The sequence below is a fragment of the Mytilus californianus genome, unplaced genomic scaffold, assembly GCF_021869535.1.
Source record: "Mytilus californianus isolate M0D057914Y unplaced genomic scaffold, xbMytCali1.0.p SCAF_9, whole genome shotgun sequence".
Lineage (NCBI taxonomy): Eukaryota > Metazoa > Mollusca > Bivalvia > Mytilida > Mytilidae > Mytilus > Mytilus californianus.
Window position 1 is genome coordinate 88664427 of NW_026262745.1, and position 27138 is coordinate 88691564.

Genomic DNA, 27138 nt, shown 5'->3' on the forward strand with positions numbered 1-27138 from the left:
GGTATATTGACCCCCTATACACCTCAAATTAAAAAAAAGTTCTAGCTATGCTAATTCCTTTGCATAGTAATTCTACTCAGATAAGTAGTTGATATGTATCAAACATGCTGAAAAAGATATTTAGAACATTTTATTTAGCCATGGTATTATATATTACATTAACATGATTTGATTCTGAATAAGTATTTAACTTAATTTGTCACTGGAAGTTAAATAGCCATCCTTTTTTACCACTAATTCTTTGAGCATGTTTTTTTTAGAATAATTTGGAATGTTGTTTATACAAATCAGTAGATGAATTTAGTGGTGACATGCGACTTCTATACCAGAACTGCTATCTATACAGCGAACCAGATACTGAGATTTATAAAATGGCGAAACAGTTACAAGAATACTTTGAAAAGACAATGAAAACAACCATTAGTGATAAACCAGTTGGAATCAAGTCACATACTGAAAATTCTTCTCCAGGAAAGGAAATGGCTATAGCAATGGAAAATTTACAACTGGAGGTGAATTACAATTCACAGTGGTGTTTTTTCTTGCACAGTTTTAATAAAGTGTTTTAGATATTTAAATAAACTATTGCACTGATTTTGTTCTTGGTGTTTTGACTGGTTCACAAAATAATAAACACTACAGCTGAGAAGGATTTTTGCTTTTTAATTCTGTACACAGGGGAACTGGTGGCATAAACTGGTTGTCAAAACTGCCAACTTCTGCATACTTTGGAGTAGACAATTTTGATACAAGCTTTTGTATTAAGATTTCTATCCATTTTGATAAAAGGAAACATTTGAGTGGACATTGACTGTCTGTCCATTATAGACAGGAGGAATAGGCAGAATTATTGTTAGCTGTATTGGGCAACATTTTTTTTAGCAAGACATAACATTGCATCACTTATGAGCATTTTTCTAAATGAAAGATGATACTTACACTGTACTTGGAATTATGGTACTTTCCTTGTAATATTATTTTCCTTAATTAATGTTAATTTTGTATTTGTTTCATTAAATTTCCCAAGAGTGAGTGATAAAAGTTTATTCAATTTAAAATTTGCAATTTTCTTAGCATTTCTATTCAGGTTCTTTATGTTTTGTTTTTTTATAGACATTCTGAACATTGTCAGTAGCATATCACTAATAAAGGTTATTCCAGACACATATGATGTCATGTTAGGGCCTCTTATATATACAAATGACTATATTGTATGGTTACACACATTTTTGAGGGCAATACAATGACTTTTAGTACATAAGTATACTTTATTTGGAATCTGGTTGAAAGTTGTCTCGTAGGCAATGAAACCACATCTCCTTATATTCATATCAGTAATAACTTTTACCATGTTTACACTTGAAACATTCTTGTTTACTTCTACATATCGTAATCAAAATACCTTATAAACAAATTCAAAATGGAACTGTAATTAAAATAGTATCTGATTCTTTTAATTTGTTTTAATATTTGTTTTTTTCTTCTTCACAGGATAAAAGTATTAAAGGGGTATACCATTGGAGTGGTGATGAAAATATGACTAAATATGACATGGCTTTAGTAATGGCAGAGGTGTTCAGTCTTCCTTCAAATCATATTCAACCAGACAAAAAGCCTTCACCTGGAGCCTCTAGACCATTCAATTCTCAGCTTAGTTGTCAGAGACTGAAAGACCTAGGAATAGCAAAAAATAACCAGTTTAAAAGCAAGATTCTTGATGTGTTGAAGCCATATTACAAGACATGATTTACTTTCATTTTGATACTGTAAGTTTAGAAACTATTGCAAGGTTTTTATTAATGCGAATAATGCCACTGGGTGAGTATCCCAAAAATAAGGACTCACATTATGATATATGACGAATTTATATGTATGCAGATTTTTTTGAAATGGCAATAATTAATAATCTTGCATTAGTGTTAAAATCGCAATAATAAATGCACGCAATAATCTCTGAATTTTCAGTTTGTCAAATCTAAGTACGGACTTCATCACTATTACCTTGAACTTAAAGGACAATTAGTTTAAACATTTTATTTGCTGAATTAAAGCAAAATGGATTAGACACAAGTAAATCATACTTATATGAAGTCTTCTCCATAATACAATATAAAATTACAATAATAGTATAATATAATGGACATGCATTTAAAGCAAACAGTTTATAGAATATAATACAAGCTTTAATAGTTAAAAAAGTAGAGAGAGAGAGAGAGAAAAAAAAAGTCTATTAATTCTGTGATGATGATGTGAGTGTTGATGATGATGATGTTCCATGTCAGTATCAATAACGCTTTATGAAGGGACAAGAAATCTGTTTGACCTTTTGATGAAGTTTTGAACATGTTTGAAAATTTGAATATTTTGTTCGTTTGAAAGTTCCAAGTGTCCGCAAATTAATAATTTTGTATCTAAAACAAAGTTTTCGGAAAGGACAATTAACACATATTAGATAATAATTTCAAAAATTACAATTGGTGAAATATAAGTAGGCTATTCACTGTAGATTGGTGATTTATACAAGATTCATTACAGTCTTAGACTAAGATATTGAATAATATTAATAGATTTTTAAACATCTGAGGTGTCAATATAAACCCGCTTAATTTTTCAAATACTTTTCTATTTTTTTGCCCTTTATAATTGACTTCACAACAACTTATGTTAATACAGAAAATGTTTACTTTGATGAAAGACATATATGTTACTATTTTTCTACTCTGTGGAAGTCTGAAAAACAAATTGTTGAAGTCTGAAAAACAAATCCTGTTGAAAAAAGAGTTATAGAAATGCTGGAAGGAATGAGGAAGTTTTTGAAGATTGCAAAAGTCAAAAGGAATAATAAATAATTTGATTTTAATTTAACTTTTTAATTTGACTTGATCAAGGAATATTTGCTTTTTTATATCATTCTTTTGCCCTTTTTGCAATTTTATTATTAATACAAAGTTATTTTATTGGTAATTTATGGTACAGTATGTTTGTTGTTTTATTGTTTGTTAGCATTTTTCTATTTTGATTTAAGTAGAAATAAAAATGGTCATGATGGTATTGACCAGTTTTTAAACTGGAGTAAAATTCTGTTATATATATTACTTTTAGTATGCTGATTTTCTTTTATTTATATGTTTAATTAAAATAAATTCCAATGTGTCATTTTTGTTTTTGTGTGTTCATGTTTATGCTTTTTTCGCTCCTTGTCGTGTTAAAGTGATCAATTTGGTGCATAATTTATTTTGTATTTCCAGAGGTTTGTGTCAAAACAGATTGTTTTTTTTTTTTTTTCTTAGTTTATAAACGTATGTTATAGTATGTTCATGATGGTGATTATGAAGCTGTCACGTTTATAGATTGTAAAGAAGAATATTGACAAAATTATGTAAGTAAAGTAAAATTATAATAATGTCTGATCAAATGAATGTGATCATAAGTATGATTAGAATCATAAATAAAACAACTGCAAAAACTTAATCTTTGAAATGGATTGGCCCTTTAATAAAGAAATAAATCTCCACTTTTAAAAAAAAAATTAAATTTTAATATGGCTGAAGTCATCTTAAGCGTTTTTGCATAGAGAATAGAGAAGAGATTTGCCATGAGCATGCAGGAATTGGTGACTTTAAAAAATTATATACAAGTACAGAGAAATATGAGTTAACACTTTAAAGGGAAATGTTTTAAATGATGTGGATATTTATAGGTTAGTAGAGAATTATTTCATTATATGGAGGATGATTTCAGGAAAAATAATAGAGAATTTATAAGTTATCTTTGTTTTCAAAATTATAAATGCCTTTTTCGCTCACCTTGCCCAAAGGAATTTTCTGATAACCTGCAGTCTGTCATCAAAGTTATCCTTTGGTCATCAATCATCCATTAATTTCACAAAATTCTTCACCTGTGAAATAACTCAGCCAATTGGGACCAATCCATCATAATCATCCTTATTTTGATACCTTATAAACAAATGTGCTGGATAATCCTGTCTGCCAATCAACATGGCCGCCAAGGCTAAGCATAGACCTTATCGGTAAATACAAGGTGTGTCTAATATTTTGAAAAATGTTTTAGATAAAGAAAAACCCGAAAGCGCATAACTTGCAGAATAAAATAAAAGATCTACCAACTGTTCATTAGGACAGACATTTTCAAACGTCTTCTTATACATGCTATAGGAGTGCTTGCCTTTTAATAACAAACTGTTTCTAATTTTGTCATTTTTCTTATTTTGGAAACATAAATAGACGTTAATGGGTAATGTTTTCTTTTCTGTAGACACACTGTTGAAATTTTAATTAAGAAGATATCTTCTACTTTGAAATTTGTTTCATGCTAGTATGAATACTAACATTACCAACGCTTTTCGTTATCAAAAACCTTACATTTGTTTTTGAGTGTTTCTTCACGCAGAATGATACAGTTTTTTTTTTCCTTATTCAGAAACTTTTCTCTTATTCTATTCAGCCATGCGTCTGTAAGATTTTAAGTCAGAGGTAGAAAGGTATGGATTTATGGATGATCCTAAGGTCTATGTTTAAATGAAGTTGAAGTTTCTTAATGTTGAACATGTTGAAGTTTGAAAAAGTTTGAAAATGAAATATTTCATTTAAATGTGAAACATACATATCATGCATACATATGCTTCGTCTGGGTTTAGATAGTTGTATTGCGACCTAGTATACATATATTTTATAGTAAGACATTGTTCAAATAAAAAAAAATGTTTTTTATCTATTATTATTAATAGTCACATAGAACCCAAAAGCAAATTCAACTGACTGCCATTTTAATCTTAATAATATCTGGAAAGGCCGTACTGGAAAAGGTCATGTTATAGAGTTCAAACTAGTTTTCATATTTGCTCTTGTTGAAATTGCTGTACTGTTTAATTCAAATGCATTGCACTCATTTGAATACTGTCCCTTAGCTTTGTAAACAAACCACCATGTAGATTTTTTATATTGGTAAACAACAACTATAGTATTGTCCTAACATAGACATTGTTAAATTAAACATATCTCTGTTGCCAATTGTCCGAACAGTACTGGATTTACAACAAGAACTTATATAGAAAATAAAGAAAACTCGAAAAATACTCTTTGTGTTTTTAAATTCAGATTTTTCAGAAGCTGAATTTACCCTTTTGATTAACTTTTAGAATTGACTGAAAGACGGAGCAAGCATATAATTCATTGCTAAGCCTTGAAAGAGCGATTTAGGTCAATATTGCCGTTTCATCTCACAATTCGTTTACTTGTGATCTTACTGTATATCTCTTACAATCAAATAATTACCAGATGGATGGGATAGGGATATGTGTCTCCAACTTGATCTGTGTATATTATGGACCTTGTCATTATTATGATAGAGTTGAAGACAACAAGAAATTGACAATTTTATTAGATTTTAACGGGGATGTTAACACAAATAAGAACACCATTATATTACTTTATTAAGTTTCGTTAGTAAAAAATTATCCTTCATTTTATCATAAACCATTTCATTATAAAACGGTTCATTTAACGTACAATAAGATTTCAAGATTTCATATGTAATCAGAAAAGGCAATCATCTATAAATTCTCAGCAGTAGCTGGATTCAATAGGAAAAGCAGATATGGTACACCAAAAACATATATCGGAGGCGATACTTTTTTGTATAAAAGAAGGGCAAAATATACCAGAGGGACATTCAAACTCATAGATCGAAAATAAACTGACAACGCCATGGCTAAAATAAAAAAAGGACAAACAGACATATACAGCTTCATAATTCAGAAGGTAAAATACCTTATCTCTATGTTTTGTGCATATTTCTTTCTCAATGTTCAAACATTGTTTCTCAGATGCTATAAGCAGCATGCAAATAATATTTGTTGTGTGAAAGTGTTCGATATATATATGCATATCTGGCAAGTTTAATCTGTCATTAGACATATTTCTGTTTTTGGTGTATGCCTTATTTCTTATAGGATGCACTTTGTAAATAAAGCTGTTTCATAAACAACGCCTCTTTTGGGGAGATACATAAAATTCATAAATGTTTTGTTTTGTTTACGTACTGGTTCCCAGATATGATCTCCATGTCTCATCTCATAGAGATATAACTTGGGAATGTTACCAGTATAAATGCACATGGAAGGCGGTGGAATTGAATTCTGAGTAAGACATAAAGTGAAGGGAGTGGTAGTGCAGAATTTTAATATAAGTTTAAACTTATAAGAAGTTCGGGCCATATAAACGTTGAAAATATGCCGCACAGCCCTCTATTTTGACCTTTGAATAAAAAAGTAGTGCACATTAACTTTCCATTCTGGGATATCATTGTTTACGAAACTTCACAGTAAAAGTGACCAAGTTTAAGCGGTAAACGGAGTTCCTATGGGAAATTGCATTGTCTATATTTACAGAAATGTAACCTTAATACAATAGTCAATAGGTTCACTACATTTTGTATATGATATTATCGTAAAGTGTACATGTCTGCCTGACAGGTTCCATCTGATCTTGACCTTGTTTATTGGTCAATGTAAAGTGTTTGTTGTCTAATGTGCTTTTCTGATACTGTGGATTCATTTTTTATTCATGGATACCAATTTTCTTGGTTTGAGGAAAACTTATATTTTCTCAAATATTTGATTTTGTTGATTTGACAAAGTCTGTTTACAAGCCCTTGAAAGTATGTTCGTCGGTGGACATTTAAATAAGAAGTTTTACTATGTCAACGAAATCCACGAAAAATGATATACTACAGTACTGTATTTTGATAATATACATGATAAATTCTGTATTGAAACAACTTTATTTGGTGTATGGATAGTTGCAAAATACACATATCTGTCTTTTTGGCTTTTTCTGACATTGACCCCATTTTTAATGTTCTTTGATCAAAGAAAAGTTTCTCGAGTTTATGTCTGTTACTCACATACCTTGTGCAATATGTCAACAATATAAAGTATATGAAAGAATGGTCTCATTATTGGGTAATAGAATGAATTGAATGTTTGTTGATAATAATAACTATATGTTTTAGTGAAAAAAATGGACAACTATGTGTTATACATGTTATATATAAAACAGGAAAGACCTACAGTACGGAAGTAGTTCAGTTCAACGTAGATTTTTCGTGTCCCTTTTTTGATACATCCGTAAATATATGGTACAGATACAGTTATACTTAATTTAATTTATGCCTAGGGTTGGTTTCAATTATTAATTTGAGTGATAAACCATTTCTACAAAGAATTAACCATCAGTATAAGAAATTAAAAAAAAACAATTTCATGACGTAGGACCTTAATATTTCTTGGTGTTTTATTTGAGAATCTGTAAAATATATCAACCACACACATGGTTTCTGTTTTAGAACTGTAATGGTTTTTATGATACCTTTCTGAAACAGTTCTAGAAAGGCGTCAATAGAGAAACAGCAAAATCTGTCTCAATTGAAACTCTTGGGGACTCCAGATTGTGCTTTGTTATGGCAAATATTCTGTTTCACAAGGTTCACAACATATACAATTGGATATTCCTGGGCTTAAGATCATGAATGGTTTAGACAGGTTTCCGGATTATGCAAGATTCGGTTTACATAGGTTTAACTTTTTGTTTTCGTATGAAGTAAAACGTGTGCATTTAAATTGGCAAAGAGAAAAGAGAAGAGAAATTAAATAAATGTTTTTGTGTGAAAATTGCCGAAATATTGTAATATACTTTTTTTAAGAACCTTAGTTATACATGTTATATGTAGGAGATAATTGGTCTATTAACGAAAAAAGAAAATATAAGCGCCCAATTACATGTACTACAAAAAAAAAAAACATTTACGGTATAACCAAACAGGAAGTGATTTCAGATAAAAAAATATGAAATACATTACAACTTATCATATACAAGTTTCAGATCAATTATCACATCATACTGTAACACAAAAGTAAAATGGAACGAATAATGTTCATGCTCAGTCAGTAAAATAAACATTCAAAGTGCCGTCAAGCAGAAAGAGGATTGGAAAAAAGCTAATCCTGTACCACTACGGCGTATCAGTCCAAGTATTAACTCTTTTCTACACAAAAAAAAAACCAAAGTCATGAGCGGGCAAGGTGATAGCAGTATAGCACTCGCTCAGTGAATGTGGTCGGGGTTGGCTTTTCAGACCAAGAACGACCGCAAAGAACATTTCTAAAAAGTATCACGTTCATTGCAACTGAAATGTGTAAATCAAAATTGGTTATATTGAATATAAATTGACAAAGAAAACACGTGTATAATTTAATATATCAAGTAACGTTTTATATATGTTCTACGTATCATTAACGCTGTTGATTTTAACGAATAGCTGTATCCTCTCCAACAAGGCAAAACCATTCCTTTAGATTTGCTCCGTTTAGATTTGATTGATAACACTTGTTATACCAGTATCCTCCATTGTAAGAATTCGCACAGTTGATATGATGGTTATCATTGTCCTGGTCGGTAGTCGAGAAAAGAATGCCATTATGACCAGATAAGAATTCTCCTATAACAGACGAATTTCAAACTGTAAGACTGCATTCAAATCTTATTGCATGTTCATTTTACCTTTGCTATTTGCCCGTTTAATTAAAAAAAAAGTGGTCATAGTTTCCACTGCAGAAGTTGTTTTCCAGTTTTAAGGTTGATGGCAAAAGGGAATAATTACTGTGTAGAATAAACTCAAGCAAGTTGAACAATCATTGTGTTTTGTTCGGAGTCTGACTATAATATTTACCGCGTGCATACATGTACATGGATTTATAGAACAAGGCATTATGTTGTGATGGTACTCTTCATGTGCAGGGTACCTTAAATGCATTTTCAGCACGATCATATGTTTATGCAATATGTTTGTGTAATATGAATATTAGAGCAATACGCTGAGCCAGATTTTTAATCTGTCAGTGTACAAGATAAAACTCCACAGGAAGACACTTATTTTATTGATTTTGTATTTATATTGTGTCATAGATCAAATGTATTCGTTCAGTGTATGTTCACTTGTGTCAATGTGTCTTTTGATTGCGTTTAGCCATTTCAATTGATATTTTAAAGTGTCTTTTGTATGTTGTATTGTTAAACTATTGTTTCAGATAAGGGCGAAGGTTGGTACCTATTAAAACGTTTAAACACGCTGCAATTGTTTGTACATGTCAATTTTTGGGACCTTTATAGATGCTGTTCGGTGTTAGCCAAGTTTCCGTGTTGAAGACTGTACTTTGACCTATAATGGTTTACTTATACAAATTGTGACTTGGATTAGAGAGTTGTCTCATTGGCACTCTTACCACATCTTCTTATATCTATGTAAGAAAGCATGATTATGAAATTAATAACCAGTCATTACTGAGGCGTTATGGTATCGAACCTTGCCACATAAGTTGTAAATGTTAACGGTTTTTATATGTGTGTTTTTTTTTTGATTTTTGATTTGTTTATTTTTGTGAGTAGTTTTTCGTCATCAACTGATAATTTTTGAGACACACAAAAAGTACTCTTAACTTATTTGTTATCAAATATGAAAGGTATTGTTTAAACATTTTGAAGTTTTTATCGGGCTTTTGGGCATTGTTTTTTTCTTTTTTCAGTTAAAACCAAATTGCTTTGTCTTTTTATTCCATAGATGGGAACATTCTAAACAGCGCACGTTAGAAATGGAAATGCAATATGATTTATTTTAAGTACATACCTGCATTTCCACTATAACCACTAATTGTCAGTATGAGTATGAGTATTTAAAATCCATTGTTTAAAACGGAAGCTTAAAACAATTGTCTTACCTGTACACCAGTTATTGATCATATGTCCTCGTCCATACTTAAACCTTCCTGTGAAAATTATAACGTAAAATAATTATTTCATAACACTAAACAGGGACTTCGTTATAAGACACAATAGTTATATCAAACGTTGTATATACAATTAAGTTGAAATTAAAGAAAACAAAACGTGTGTATACGAAAACGACAAATTTACATGTTACTATTTTTACGTATATCTTATATTCTTACATTTCGTCTTGGTTATGAAAGATAGTTTCTTTCTTGTGTAATAAACATATTGTAATATTGTTTAAATGTTTTTCTCTGATATAATTAGGTAGACATTTTGAAAAATGCTTTGTGTGCGGTTTCGTATTTCTTTTTATGTGTTTACATATTTTCTTAATTAAACGTACTACACCTGTTGTAATTGGTGACCTAACAATCATCTCCAGTTTACTAGAAACATCCCAGTTAAAATTTGATATAAACTTAAAACATAAAAAAAAGAATCGTATGTATGCTAGATACGTCAAATATTGACGTAATTGATACATGTTGTCGCTGATGTGATTTTCTCTATTAAACAATTATATGTATATATATATATATATATATATATAAGTAAACCCTAGATTAACAAATTATGTGTTTGTTTTGACATTATAATATTTGTTTTATATTTTTTTTAGTGTTATTTATAGATTAAATGAATTTTGTAACTAGTTGCTATCATACTGTTAACTGCAAAACAAACCTATATATTACAACTCAGGTTTTTATTTATCATAAAGTTAAAACCCGTCATTATAACTTCAGTACATCATTTATCTTTATACGTTTATTAATTATTTACTCAAACATTATTATTCTTAAACTAACTTATGTTCATGTTTCCTTATATATTAAACATGATATTTACCTGATGATGACGTTACATTTTTTCATCGATTGTACAGTTCAAATTTACAGTACAATGACATTATAATTTGATTTTGATAGGACAGTCGAACATTTGTCGAACGTTGGTTTGTTTGTTTGTTAAATATTTGTATGTGTACTTATGTTTGTATGCTCAACATAATTCTATGATTTACAAATATCTACCTTCAATCGTTTTTCTTTTTCTACATATATACAGACATTCTAAAACATATTACAAGTCTGTGATATATATTAAACAATCTTTTTTTGAAATACGTGACAAAATCTAATAATCATAAAATTAATTTGGACTTTTGTCTGAAAATGCAGTAGTAACATAAATTGTTTTGATGAACCAACCATCTTACCTGTGGATTTGGGGTAAAAAGTATTTTGAATTATATATAGAAAATAAGTCACAAGACATTTTTTTTGAAGTTCCATGATATTATGTATATTTAGGTCACACAATGTATATGAAGTAAATATCAATGGCATTGTGTGTGTTTATCGTCTTGAACTCGATATATTTGGAAAAATCTATGAAATATTTCATCTCAAAAACGAAAGAACTGTACTTTCGAAAACTTTTCAGCTGCTACTTAGTTGAAATATAAAAAGTGAAATAACAAACCTAAAGTTGAAAAGTAATATTATATCTTAATATTTAAGAACACATATAACACTACGACAGTTGATAAGCCAGTGAGTAGATTGAAACTAGTTTCCTTAACATGAAAATATTCATTTGACTTAATCATTCACATAGAAGTAATCTCTAATACTAATTCTCTGTAAGGACCATACTTTTTGAATATGAGCTTAGAAATGGAAGTTCTTAGAATTCAGTCATACTTTGTTAAATTACTCATCTCATCATAAAAAATTACTGGAAGACATTTTTTTGGAAAAACTTTGTGCGTTACCATGGTTACGGGAGCCAATAAATTTCGGCTCTGTTTTAGACCTTTTTAAGTGAAAACGACCATTTTCCAGTATCAAATCAAACCAAACAACTAAATATTGAAGGAAATGTATTCCCATTTATGCATTATATACTTTATTTGTAATATTTTTACTACATCTCATTTCTTTCAGTTAAGCACATTCTCAAGGAAAAAAATCGCACGAACATGTGCTAATTTCAGAAGATTTACAATTTCAGAATGTTGCATTTTTTTGCTTTATTTAATCTATCTTTACTAAAATTTGTCAACACAAATTGGAATTGATATTGTGTTCCCTTAGTAGGTACATCATGAATAAAGTCAGAAAAAAAATTAAGTGAGGTCTCGACGGATGACCCATTACAAATCATGCTGAAAAAAGCATGAATTGGTATTTGGTCAAATTGAGCCAATACAACCAAGATCTTTATTGTTAATTTGTTCTAACAATTGCTCATACAAACGATCAGTAGTTATATCGATCACTGTGTGGTATTCAACTTTAAAAAAATCAAAATGAAAGGAATTCTTTAATTGTGTGTGCATAACAACAAATTGTTACCACAGTAACATACATTTTTCAAAAAATCAAGTAAGTTATATGAATGATAAAGAGAAAAATACATAAAGATATCTATGAATGAAATTTGTTTTTCATTTATATACAATATTTAAACAGATGCATATTTCAATACCGATTAACAGCTATGTAAAATATACCATAGAAACAGTATATCACCATAGCAACCATACTAACTTAAACTTTAAAATTTTTGTTTCCCTTGATTTTTCCCTTCACTCTTCATCAGATTCTCTCTGATCATGTTTGTAAAACAGAACTTGACAAACAGGTGACTTTAAAAAGGAAAAATAAACTTACTACTCTTCTTACGTGTCCAAAGAATATGAGTTTAACTACTTTTTGATGGGATATAGTTGCGGATCTATATTTTGATAGTTTTTTCGTGTAGTGCCTACCAATTAGTTATATGTTTTCTTTGTTTTTTTTTAAATGACTAATTTGATGATGTTTTTTAAAGAAAAAATAAATTTACTGTATAAGCAGAAATGATATACAATCACTTACCGTATTTATAATGCCTTCAATAGTATGATTATTTGATTTCATTAGCAAAATGTAAACAAAGTCCAATTCACACATTTCTTCCAATTTTATTTATATATTCTTGGAAGATTTTAGTTTTGCAATAAATAGATCACATACTTAGATGGGGCCTTTCATGGTTTTAACTGCTACAAGTATGATTTTGATGCTCACCAGAATCAATGACCATTCACTGGTGTTTTGGGATTTGCATATTATGGATGTGAATTCATTTACACTCAGCATGCAACATGATGGAAATGCTTGGCAAGCCTCATATTTCTAACTAGTTTTACATCATATAAATAAACTTTGTGTGAAACATTGCTCAGTTATTCTATATTATATTCTTGTCTGTTTAAATACGTGTCTATGTCCTAGGTCAACAATGTTTGAATAATATAACAATCAGAAGATAAATTATGATTGCCAATGAGACAAATCAACATTCAAGACCAAATGTTGTTGATGTTAGCAATTTAAGGTTACCTTATGGCCTTCAACATGGAGCATAACACTTCATGTGTCTTTCTTTTCTCACATTAATAATATTAATCCCTTAATTATTTTTGGAAGTAATATTATACTTCCTGTATAAAAACAAAAATTGTAAAGAAGACCAAGTTCATGATCAGCCCAAACTGAGAGCTTTACTAAATATTTTTAAAGTGGAAAATGAATCATTGACGTATCACAGATGAAATAATACATAGCACTAAAATTTAGTAAAATTGAGCTTATTTAGCAAGTTGCTGCAAATTTAAATTTTCAGTTCATGTTTGCTGTCTTCTTTTTCAGCAGATTTAAAAATCCCCAGGTTCAGATTTCATAGCAAGTCTTTAAAATAGGAAGAACTTTGTTATCCAGTCATATATTCATTTCTTTTGAATGGTACTGTTCTTCTTCCTTCATATTTCTCATTTCCTCTGCAGCTCTAAAAGGATCTACCTTACTGCCAGGTCTTTTCCCTGCGTAGAACCTGTCGAGCAAATATTCCCTCTGATCCTCACTGAAACTTATCTTTTTTCATGGTTGTCAGTGCCCATCCCTGATACAGCCCACTTTCTCCTGCCATTGAGTCTGATGGTATCGAAACTGACTGGGTGTTAATTAAAAGGCTGTTTGCCTCTGTGCCATACATAATCTTAGCCTTGTCATGCACAGAAATGACTTATTCATAGTTACAGTCTGCCAGCAGAAGGTGCTTATGCAAGGTTTCATTTGAGCTGAAGGATTTCACACAGCAGTCTTTTGGGCAATCATATGACAATTTCCTTTTCTTTGGTTTTGAGTGAGGGTTTTCATCTTTAATGAAAGGATCACATTGTCAAACATATTACCCAGGCTATAATTAATTAAAACATGTAATAGGCCATTAATTAAATTGAGGGTTATCACATGCTGAGCAGGCATATACCTACCCTTTCAGGAGTATTATCACTGCAGTTTTTAATGTTCACATTGTCAAAGCTTTAGTTTTCATAGTTGTGTATATGTGTTTCTGTGTGCTTGTATCTGTTTTTTTCTTTAGATTGTCTAAGTCTTAAACATTTTGAAGGCTCACTCAAAGTTTGTTAGGCATTTTTGTCTGCTTTTATGAATACCATTAACAAGTCATCTGTGCACTGACCAAATATCTTTCCTCTATGCCTTAGTTCTTAGCTCACCTGACATCAAGGGTCATGTTACAAAATTAATAAAGCAGGTTAAAATTTGGAGTAAACATTTTGAGATTATGACTTAAGCAATGAAATGATTGCAGCAGTATAAATGAACACTTTAATTTTACTTATAGTTTGTTCGTATGCTGCGTTTAAACTTGATTACTCTGTTCATTCTAAAAATATGAGGCTTATTAACCAACAAAAGAATAATTATTTGCAACTGCTTTTGTTGAATGCCAGGGAAAGCAGCAGAAGAAGAAGCAATATTCACCGAATAATGTTACCATGAATTGAAATGTTTAAATTATATGTAACAAGCAAAACATTAATACTCAAGATAACTTTTTTCATAAAAAAGTGCAAACCGAAATGGCAAGTCAAATGAAGTAAAACAAAACTGTGTGTACCCTGGAAGAATTCAAAGTAGAATATGAGAAAGTGACTGCGCTGAATATTTGGAAATCTATTACGCGATGTAACGCAAAGTATCACTTTATATCAAACCACTTCTGGATGAAAAAGGTGGATAACACAACAAATACATTCTGACAAAAAGTATTGATACTCGAGTTATATTAATGGTAGATATGACTAGCTGTTAATGTCTCATCATTGTGTAACTGATTTTTGCTTAATATTGAGCAACCACTATGTCCGTGCAGCCGTTGATATTGCGCATTTAATTATTCCGTCATATCCACAATGTAACAATAGCAGAATCTTTCTTTTAATTATTTTTAACTCTTCTGAAGGAATGAAAATAAAAAAGTTCAAGCCTGAATAAGAAGCCAGGTCATTTAATTTCACTTTCATATATATTGATGATGTTCTTTCCATTAACAATCCAAACTTTTCTGATTGGATTTCATTGATATATCCCTCAGAACAACAGAAACAACAGACACGGCATCCTCCGCCTCATTTTTAGACCTTTACCTCAAATTTGACTTACACGGTCATCTCAGTACCAGAATCTATGACAAACGATACGATTTTAATTTTGAAGTTATTAATTTTCCCCACCTTAGTAGCAATATACCAACTTCACCTGCATATCGCTTATATATTTCCTAACCCTTTCGGTATTTAAGAGCTTGCAGCTCCTACTCAGACTCAGACTTTGTAAAACGTCAGTATTGTCTGAGCAGAAAGTTGATGAACCAGGGGTATGTCAAAGAACGTCTCGTCATTTTTCTAAAAAAAAGTTCATTGGAAGGTACCAAGACCTTGTTGATAAATATTCCGTATCAACTTCACAAATAATACGCGATGGTATTGAAGTACATGTATAGATTCTGGGTACTGACGTTGTTTATTATCTTTATAACGTGTTATAGTATTCTTTTATTTTTCTTTATGCATATGCCTTTTACTGTTTAGTCTGTTTTTATTGAGATCCATTTGACATGACTTTGTACTTATACATCCCGTCATTGTGGTATTGTTCTATGATAATTCTCGTATCCTTTCATTTTTGCTAATGTGCTTTGTCTATATGCCTTTTTATGTTTCTTTGATACACATAGACGTGGCTCTGTACTTATACATCTAGTCATTGTGTTATTGTGCGATGGTGAATTTGTGTATTCTTGTCTTTAATTTTCGCTAATATGCTTTGTCTATATGCCTTATTGTGCTTCTTTGTTACACATTTGTTTGTTTTATAGTGATTAAGATAACAACACTTTGTTGACTGATGTGCCCCTATTTATGACATTTTTACCTATTATGACTGTGTGTTTTGTTCACACATCGTTGTCAATATAATGAAATTTGATGCGACTGTCATACAAGTGAGAGGTTTAGCTAGCTTTGAAACAAGGTGTAATCCATCATTTTCTACATAGCAAAAATGCCGGTTCCAAGTCAGGAATATGACAGTTGTTATCAATTCGTGTGATGTGTTTGATCTTTTAATTTTGCCTTTTGATTAGGGAATTTCCATTTTGAATTTTCCTCGGAAATCAGTATTTTTTTTATTTTACTTTTTATTTGCAATCCGCTGATTAACCATATTTAGCAATTTTCCATAAAAAAATCATCATCAGATCAAATTGAATTCATTTTTTATCAAATGTTTGTCAAAATGAAATAAATATTGCTCCGCATCCTTGGTAGTCTGTTTGGTTTAAACTGAACTATAATTCGTGGTATAAAATCTTTCCTGTATTCAAATTAAGATATGTTTTGAAGAACGAAATCACCAGACGTTTAAAGAACTGTCAAAACAGGGGTATGCCTAAATTTGGACACGTGTTACGTACATTTTAACGGTGAAACCATAAACAAGGTAGATTTCGTGAAATTAAAGTATGTCCTGAAATTGGTCAAATAATATTATCCGATTAATGGCTTCATTAGATTACCTAAGTGAAACCAAAACTATTACGTGCGTAAATACACCAAACTGCTGGTCAACCAACTCAGGATGGCATCCGTAAAATTTACAAAGGAATAATTTCAACTTTACTACCTGGAACTATAAGGCGTGAATATGTGTTTTTTAGAACAGCATCAAAAATTTACGGAATTTGTTTAGGGAAATTTCATGGGTATAGATGGTGTGCATTAAATCGAGGGAAAAGGGGTAAAATGGATATTTTGTGTGAAAACTGCCGAAAGATTTTAAGGGAGTTTTTTTTCTGTAAGGTAGTATAGTTTAATGCTGGATATTAGTTGACTAGTTATGAAAATCTTTAGAAAACTCAACGTCCCTTTTCTGAACAATACATTTAAGATATCGACACAACATAAGCATGTCCTGACACATCCACCGTCGAGTCTATGTTTTTTGTTCGATAATTGTGTGCTTTGTATCGATATGATGAGTGTTTATGATGGGTAAACACTTTCAACTGATATTGAAAGTTTGTTCTTGTTTCTTTTATTACACCACTGTTCGAAGTTAGGGGAACATTTGCACATCCAAACATTTTTAACCAAGACATGTATTTTTTATATGTGCCTGTCCGAAGCTTATAATTTAATGTTTATCGTTTTTGCCGTTTCTCATATTACTTTTTCGTTTATTGTTTTGCATAGTTTTTTTTTTTTTTTTTGGTTTGCATTTTTACAACTGTCGCAGATAGGTAGCCCACTAACATATGTTAAAGCCGCCACATTTTTTATTTGCCTGTCCCAAGTCAAGAGTCTGTATTTAAGTGGTTATCCTTGGTTCATGTCTGACATATTAGATTTTAGTAAAATGTTTTTTTTATACTTTAGGCTGTTAATTTCTCAATCGAATTGTTTCATATGTTTGATGTCGAAGCCTTTCATACCTGACTATACGGTATGGGTTTTTATAATTATTGAAGGCCAAAAGGTTACCTAAAATCGCTTACATCTACTTTTTTGGAGCTTTTTGAATAGTTTTCTCATTGCCAAACATACCACATCTCCTTATTTTGATATTTTAGATCGATTATCAAATCATTCCGAAATGCAACGAAAAATGTAGAATATGAATTATGTGCTCAGTGACTACTCTACGATTTAAAGTATCGTCAATCAGGAAGTCAATGACCGGCAAATTTAAACATCAATTATACCATACAACTAAGTAGTTCCAGACCACTTATCAAATTATTTCTACATGTTTTGTAGTGAAAGATACGGACAATGGGATTGCAGTATACCACCAACTAAGAGATTGGAGCTATAACAAAACAACATTGACCACAAACATCTTTTTGATTAATACAGAATACACTACAACTTAATTATAGCAAACTGAAACTGAATTCCATAATATCCTTCTTACAACTTGTAATCGGTTAATATAGGAAATTTTAGGTAAATTCATTTATTTTCTTATCGTGAAATTGACAAAGAATAACAATCTTTATTCAGTGTGTCATGTACTAGTAATTTTTATTCATATTCTACGTATCATCAATGTTGTTGATTTTAAAGAGTAGTTGTATCCTTTCCAACAAGGCCATACCATCCCTTGATATTTGATTTTGGTTTCACCTTTCAAATAGGCTCCATTTAGATTTGAACGATAACATTTATAATACCAATAGCCGCCCTTGTTCGAATCTGCACAGTTAGATTCAGAGGAGTCATTGTCCTGGTCAGGAGTCGAGAAAAGCCTTCCATTATGGCCAGTAAGACAGTCCCCTGTAACAAAGAAATGGTGTATTGCTTAATTATAAACACATTACTTTCCCACTTAAAACATGCATCTATTAGTTTAAAATGAATAAGTGCATACAGTTAATTTTGTTAAATATTGAGTTGATTTGTTTTCAGTCACAAAGCAAGTGGAACGATCATGGTGTATAATGCGAGAATCGACTATAATTTTCACTTTGAAAGTACATTCAAAATAATTGTAAATATAGGATTGCAAAACTAGGAATTATACAAAAAAAAAATTCATAACAAGTTATGAACAAGCAAACCATGCTCAACCCACAAGAATGGGATATGTAGGAATATAATTTGTCCTGTTTATGAGTTGTTTCCCTTAATTTAGTACTGGAAAAACACTACAGTTTAAAATAATATAATTTTTGTTGTACATGTTGTAATAATATCGAATTCTCATTAAATATTTAACGTTATATCATGTAACAGTCTGACACAATCTAAACATGTCGCGTGCATTTTTGTACTAACAAAAAAGGCAACAGAAGTATACCGCTGTTGAATAGTCATACATCGTTTAGCGAAAAAACAAATACGGGTTACAAACTAGAACCAAGGGAAACGCATCAACTATAACACAGGAATTAAACGGAACAACAATGATTAATCACACGGGCAATGAAACACACACTGATCTTTCGTTAGAACATATTATAATGAAACTGAAAATCGATCATCATATAGGTATGCAATTGTCAAACCTTACCGCATTGTTTGTTAACATTTGAAGGAATCTTTCAAAAAAATAAAATCATTAATCAATAGAGTAATCAAACAATTCATTTGAAGTATATACCTGCATTTCCACTATAACCACTAACTGCTAGTTTGTATTTTGAATTTGCATCATCAACCGAAAACCTCCTATATAAAGCATACCTGGCTTCTCCGTCAAAATCCTCAAGATATATTCTTAACTCAAAGTTACCTCCGGAAGTTAAAATATGTATTTTATCATTACCTATAAATAGAAAATATATTATATAACTTAGGTTTGACACATCAATTGTTAAAATTTATATATAGATAAGGAGCCCTACGTGACTGAGCATCTTCACTTATTCAGTTTGCCATTCCTTGTCAACTAATCTTGATGAGCATGTTAAGAGATTATGTCTAATTTATGACTATTCGAGGGTTTGAACAAGATATTGGGAATTTAAGTCTCTTTGTGACCTAACATAATTATGGATGAAATGTTAAACGGATTGATGTGTCATATTTCTTATTTTGTGTTGTCGATGATTTATACTACAAAATTTCTTATTTGTGTGTATTCAAGTGATTGCTGAGAACCGTAATCAGTGATCGACCACTTCACATTCATTTTGGTGAACACTGGGGTTATTGAACAAGCAAAGTTTACCTTACAGGAATTAGCTTTTCTTTCTCGATCCCTTTTTGAGCAGGTAGTTTATACATTTAAAAATAGAGGCGAAAGATGCAAACTGAAAAAGCCATATCTTAAACCCCAATATTTGTAAACGTCAAGAACCAACAACATAGAAAACTAGAGACTAATCGATTATCCAAAATCAAAATAAATAAACTCATCATAGATACCAGGCTTAAAATGGTATTCTGTCTACAACAGAATTATCACTGACGCTCCAATAAAAAGAGTTAAAATGTTCAAATAACGACCAATAACGAACGACGTTGGAGAGCTTTGGGACACAAAATTCTAAAATGTTTTGACAAATACCACTAAGGCTATATATTCCTGGGATGGACAATCCTTAGATTTTCAAAAATGTCTAAGTTTAATAAACAGTGAGTTTATAACTATCATGATAATAATTATAAATGCTCACCATTCTTGATTTTTGAAAAATGAAAATTATAAGAGTATGCATCATGTATTGTAATGTGTCGAAAACTGCTTTTGATTTTCATAAACAAACGTGTCCGAAACTGTATTGATTTGTAGGCCATATATATTTATGTATTTATAAAAAATTACACAAGAACATATTAAATTAAATAACCAATATATGTGATCATTTGTGTACAACCTTTATCAAAATATTTATCCTGCAAAGTTTGTTCTTTTACAATATCAAACCGATACAAATTAATTTTGATAAAAATAAACTGTTGATACACTGTCTAAACAATGCACACGTTGAGAAAAAGAACCACTGATTATTTTAATAATGTGCCCTTTTAAGCAACTGAATCACATAACAACAACCAATGTATTTCAATACTTTATTTGTGATCATGCAAGTTAAAAAACCAAATCGTTTAAGAGCAACAAACATGGATATATAAAACAAGCTATTCGACGCTCCAGTAAAATGGTCTAAAAATATGAAAGGATTAATTCACGTCTTATCTTTTTCCCCTCTAAATCATACGTTTGTCATTTGCTATTTTCTAAATATTAACAAAAGGCACCTACCTATAATATGTTTATAACATACCCGATAAGAGGATATTTGTGTGAGAATATTTTTTTAAAATTTGAACTTACCAAGCCAGTGTTCTCCTTTAAGATTACCAAACCCATGTGCATATTCATTCAAGGTTCTATAGAAGTCTATTTTTCCATCGAATCGTCTTTGAATAACCTGAATACGATATCAATACCATGTTATAGATACAATGAAACTGATCAAGCAATGAATTGCCCTTCTTGATTTTCTTGGTACGTTATTTTCTTGAAGTGTTGGTCATAAAATCAAAGTTAATGAGGTATATTGTTCAGTCTGCTTTTTTTTTTATCATTACTGTTATACATTTATATATGAAGTAAATATGAAAATAAGGATGCGTGATGTGATTGCCAATGAGACAACTATCAGCCAAAGTTCAAATGAAGTGGATATAATAAATTAAAGGCAACCGAACGATCTGAATCACTGAGAAATACCCATACCATAAAGTCGGCCCATAAAAGAACCCGCCATGAAAAATATGAAACAATTCAAAGAAGAAAACTAACGACCTAATTTTTGACAAAACAATTTACGAAAACCAAATATGACACAAATGAACTAACAAGTACAGATTATATGTGAACATGTGTCTTTTCTATTACCTTACTAACTGACTCGTTGTTAATAATTAAGAATATGTACACTTAAACGTCTTGATTTGTTACTCAACAGTCTTTATAAAGGACACTGTATCCTTTGCCTTATATTATTTACACTCAATCATTAATTGTTTGGAATCTCAGACGGATACTTTTTTTTCAATCGTTTATGGACAAAAAAGGTTGTATAATATATACTATACTGTGGATTCAATAATATTCGTTGGATACCAATTTTTGTGGATTTCGTGGGTACAGTTGTACCACGAAATTAAATCTTCAACGAATGACACATTTGTTATAGGCTAGCTTGTATGTTGACTTCAGCAAAGCCATGAAATTAAGTATCCACGATCATGCAAGTTTTCCCTAATCCCCGAAAATTGGTACCCACGAAAAAAAAAATTAATCTTCAGTATTTAAAAAGTACTAAATAATTGAATCCACGTCCAAGCTTTCCCTTGATTGGTCAGTTTACAGTAAACGTCAAATGGTTTAAGTCCTGGCGGGAAAATTGTATAAACTCCACTTTTACAATGTACTGGGTCTATATCTCCACAGTCTTTAGGTTTGGCAACTAAAAGGTTAAATGTTATTTACAGTTTAATAGGTTTAATAGTTCTTTGTGTATGTTATATTACCAATTATTTTAATCGTATTACTTTTTGCAAATATGTGCGTGTGAAATTAACAAAACGTGTTTAAAGCGTTTAAGCTGTATAAAAATATTTGAATTTAAACTGTTTGTATATTTTCAAAAAAAACAGAAGGTACAATTTTCGAAAGAACAATAAGAACATGAAAATGATTATATGATTGTTTTCTTCATATTAAAGAAACAATATCGAAAGTGAACGATTGTTAAAATTTGAAGCAATATACAAATAGCAATTCGATAATGGCATGTTTAAGCTTTTTGAAATCAAGTAGTATGATGTTCAGACGTCATCGAGTGTATCATAATACATATATAAATTGAATGATTGATTTTAATTATTGGGCACGAAACATTCCTGTTTGCCACTTTTTTCAACGATGCATGCGAAAGACATATATGGCTCGATTGATTTAAAACAGTTGCATTTGTGATTTATGTTGTTATTAATACAAAAATAAGGTTAAAAAAATGTGTTTTATTGCAATTGACATACTATCCATAAATAAACAAAATGACATATAAATAAGTAACTGCTTGTCACCATACGACATTAAACAATATTTAAAACCGTGCCACGTGGTAAAAGTTATAAAAGGCTTCAACATGACAAAATGTTAAATATCCCAAAAAAAAAAAAACAACAACCCATTAAATGATAAATTGATGGACTTAGGACATGCGTATACAGAATATGGTGGGATTAAATATTTAACGCGCAGCAAAATCTCGTCCTAATAGGACAGTGGTGTAGCAGAAAACACTTGGACCTAAATGCATAAGATATCAATTTAGGAGTACTTTACGTTATTGAAAAGTATTTCAAAGCCATTTATTACTGATGAATCACTCATCTTTTTATTTACAAAAATATCAAACGTAAAATAAGTGCAACCTCGCGCAATTCTACAATTTTAGGAATCGAAATTAAGGACCATGAGTGGTCATACGTGTATAGCAGTATACATATCTACCGAATATATTTATATTTATTATCAAGAAAATCAAAGTACCGACCAAAAGATATTCAAAGATCAGTATGTAAAAAAAGAAAATACTGTATAAAACGGTAAGCTTAAACATGTGTCCTACCTGGACACCAGTTATTGATCATATTTCCTCGCCCATACTTAAACCTTCCTGTGAAAATTATAACGTAAAACAATTATTTCCTAACACTAAACAGGGACTTCGTTATATGCCACAAAAGTTGTATAAAACGTTGTATATACAATTAAATTGAAATTAAAGAAAACAAAAAGTGTATATAGGAAAACGACAAATATATATATTCTTACATTACGTCCTAGGCGTAACAAATAGTTACTGTCTTGTGTAATGAGCATATTGCAATATTGTTTTAATGTTTTTCTATGATATGATTAGGTAGACATTTTGAAAAAATGCTTAGTTTGCGGTTTCGTTTTACGTTTTCTGTGTTTACATATTTTCTTAATTAAATGTAACACACCTGTTGTAATTGGTGAAAGAACTTTCATCTCACAAGTTTACTAGAAACATCCGTGTTAAAATTGGATATAAACTGAACATAAAAAAGTGCACTGTATGTATGGTGGAGACGTTAAATATTGATGTAATTGATACATTATGTCGCTTATGAGATTTTCTCTATTAAACAATTTTTTATTTTTCAGTCTTATTTATAGATTACAGAATTGTGTAACTAGTTGTTATCACACCGTTAACATCAAAACAAACCTATTACAACTCCAGGTTTTTTTTATCATCAAGTTAAAACCCGTCCTTATAACTTCAATACATTTCATTAAGCACGAGGGATGAATTATTTATTTTTATAAGTTTATTTACTCAAACATTATTATTATTGAACTAACATATGTTGATGTTTCCTTATATTATAAACTTAAGATTTTGTCATGAGAAATTTTCCTAATCTGCGGTATCGTCGTTGTTACCAAGACAACAAAAGTTGTAATCAGGAATAATTTCGATAAGAACATTTTGCCGAAAGGTGCATGCATTTTCAGAAACAACCTACTAGTGTTAACTGTAGAAATGTTTTGACTGTATAGTCTTATTGATTTTTTAGCTGTAATTTGATAATGTAACATTTGTTTCTATTCGTGTTTAAATAAATATATTCTGAACAATGTTTTGCATTAATTTCAGGAGAATGTGAAACAACTATAGTCTGGTATTTTGATTACATTTCATGAAAGTTACATTTTTCATCGATTGTACAGTTTATATTTACAGTACGGTTACATTGTAACTGTATTTTGATAGTACAGTCGAGCAGTCGTTGTTCATTGGTGTGTTATATATTTTCATGGGTAACCATTGTTGCATGCTCAATCAAAATATATGTATATCTATCCCGCGGGTAGTATCTCTAGTTCAGCAGCCAGAACTTTTACACGATTTTAGATATATTTTATAAAACTATCCCCTGATGATTTTATAAAACAAAGCACAGCTTCTTCTGTTAAAGGTGGCTATTTTCTACATATTCATACATCCTTTACTTGCAAATGTTTTGTTTCATATGAAAGTAAATCCAGAGAAGTGCTTCGAACGCACGAAATTCATGAAGTATCATTTTCATTCAAAAAGAATGTTATTTTCAATTTGGCATTGGTGTGTTGGACATACGTTAATTAAGTTGTTTCTATGTTTCAATTCCAACAGCCGGAATTTTAACAATATTGAATTTACTAAGTGGCAAAGTCTGAATATTGAACGAAAGACTGAACATGACATAATGCTTAATAGTTTAGACTTTTCAGATTAAGTTGAGATCAAAATGACCGTTAAATACTTAAATTACTCTTGCTTCCTTGTGGCAGTCTTCATTTCGACATTTTTATGAAAAACAAAATATTAAAATAAATCAATTGCATGTGCTGGTATGCCAAAGTTCATTTATTAGTGAACTAAAAGTATGCATAATATAACGAAAGAGGGGTGGGGTGGTGGTTGAATTAAATGGTCTACTATGCATAAGGTAAATTTCCATTTTAGTATGAAGGGAATTTTAGAATACTAAAATTATGGTTTAAATGTTTAGTAAGTGATTATTGTATATTTAGGTCTCGGTTTAAAAAGCATGTGTAGAATGTAAATGCTGGGCAACATTTGTACCTTAATTGTCCTGTATTCATGGTATAAATAATTTGTGTAATAATCAGTAGCTGTTGAAAGTTGAAAGGTTATATTTACCTCTAATTATACAACGAAGGCTAAACAGGAGTTACAATTATTCTTCAAAGGCTAGATTATACATCACGAATAAATATGGAAGTATTTATAATTATATTTACAGAAATGTATTCCATACCTTTTCCTTTTTAGCAAATGTATAACAAAGATTCGTTTGTATTCACAATTATTTGTATTGAAACAGGACGTTTTATTGGAACTAACATACATGAAAATACATTTAATTGGCGTGCAGATGTACCGATTTGCTTGAAAATATATAAAGAAATGATAAAGGATTGGGTCATCAAATTTTACAGTAATATGTACTATTAGTTGATGAAAAAAGCAAGTTTTTAAACTTTAAACGTAATTAAAACCTTTCTCGTTTAAATAAGAAGACCGGTTATTGTAAAGAATGTTTTCAACTTGAAACTTCTGACATCACCTATTGCTATTAATGCATATTGTTTATATTGTTTGTAATATGTCATTTGCATATAGTGCGTTTAAATACACCGATGAGCCGTAAAACTCAAGGTTAATAAACAAATTTAATAAACAATTGCCAGGGGCTAAAAAAAGTAATGGCATAAATAGTGTTAATAAAGATAACAAATATACATATAATTTAATAATAACAAAGTAAACTTGTAACATAACAAAAAATATAACTTCTACTGTTCAAGTACTTAAAGTCATCAGCAGTCGTCTAAGTTTCCATGGCGAATCAACGATTTATTATTGAAGAATACTTGGCTGTTATTTATATTATACGATTTTCTGAAATATAAAAGAACAACGCATTTCTTAAATGTGATAAGTTTAACAAAATTGATCATTAATTAAAAGCACATAACAAGTAAAAACAAGAACATAAACAACATTACTAAACCTCTAAAAATAATTACAAAGTTGACACAAACACAACCATTAAAAAAAGGAACACCCTTGATAAACCAGTATTCTTGTTAAATGATATGTCTTAGATGAAATTCAGATGAATATCATACTTCAGCTTCTCTTTGCTGTCTTTTCAAATATCTGGGAGTAACATGTTCCTCATTTAATGCGAGTGTCAAACTAAATGAGAGGTTTAATCAGCTAGAAAACCGGGTTTACTCCACTTTTTTTCTAATAAGGATATGCCTGTACCAAGTCAGGAATATGACAGTTCTTTTCCATTCGATTGATGTGTTTTAGCTTTTGACGAGAACCATTAACATTGCTTGTTTGATAGGCGTTTACTTAATTGTACTTAACATAAACACCGGAAGTCTTTAATAGGTCTTTGATACACACTTACATTGTTCTTTGGTTTGTTGAGTTGAATTCATACTTCCCATTTGTTGGCATTCTGCAATAATAAGATTATCGAATATTATAGAAATATTGTGATCTCGTATTTATATCAACTCGAGCACTTACTGGATTTACATTGATTTCCCGTCATACAGAACGCTCAGAGTCAAATATTTTTAAGCTAAGGGTGAATAAGAACCAAAGCATTTGTTATTTCTGGGCCTTTAACAGCTTATCATATGGTATTAGTTTCGCAAATTCTTGAAGAAACATGAGGATTGATAGATTTATTGATTAGTGTTAAACTCTACTTTTAGGACTATTGTGATATTTGATTGATAGAGGAAGCCAAAGTTTCCTAGGAGAGAACCACAGGATTTAGACAGGAAAA

The 27138-nt window shown here is 30.4% G+C and overlaps 2 protein-coding genes across 2 annotated transcripts in view; one reads left to right on the forward strand and one right to left on the reverse strand.

The window, feature by feature from the left end:
- The window catches only part of LOC127716024 (methionine adenosyltransferase 2 subunit beta-like), a 30294-nt gene extending 26122 nt beyond the window's left edge, over positions 1 to 4172 (forward strand). Inside the window, exon 6 of the mRNA XM_052222146.1 lies at positions 1492 to 4172. Coding sequence (XP_052078106.1) covers positions 1492 to 1746 — 255 coding nt within the window. The 3' untranslated portion in view covers positions 1747 to 4172. The remainder of the gene's footprint in view (positions 1 to 1491) is intronic.
- Positions 2708 to 23462, reverse strand: LOC127714026 (ficolin-1-like). Its single transcript, XM_052219975.1, has 6 exons — positions 23358 to 23462; positions 22057 to 22187; positions 21047 to 21143; positions 19367 to 19531; positions 18391 to 18540; positions 2708 to 2730 (listed from the first exon to the last, which is right to left on the reverse strand). The coding sequence occupies exons 1-6, from the start codon at positions 23377 to 23379 to the stop codon at positions 2708 to 2710; spliced, it is 588 nt and encodes a 195-aa protein (XP_052075935.1). The 5' UTR covers positions 23380 to 23462.
- Between the last annotated feature and the right edge of the window lie 3676 nt (positions 23463 to 27138).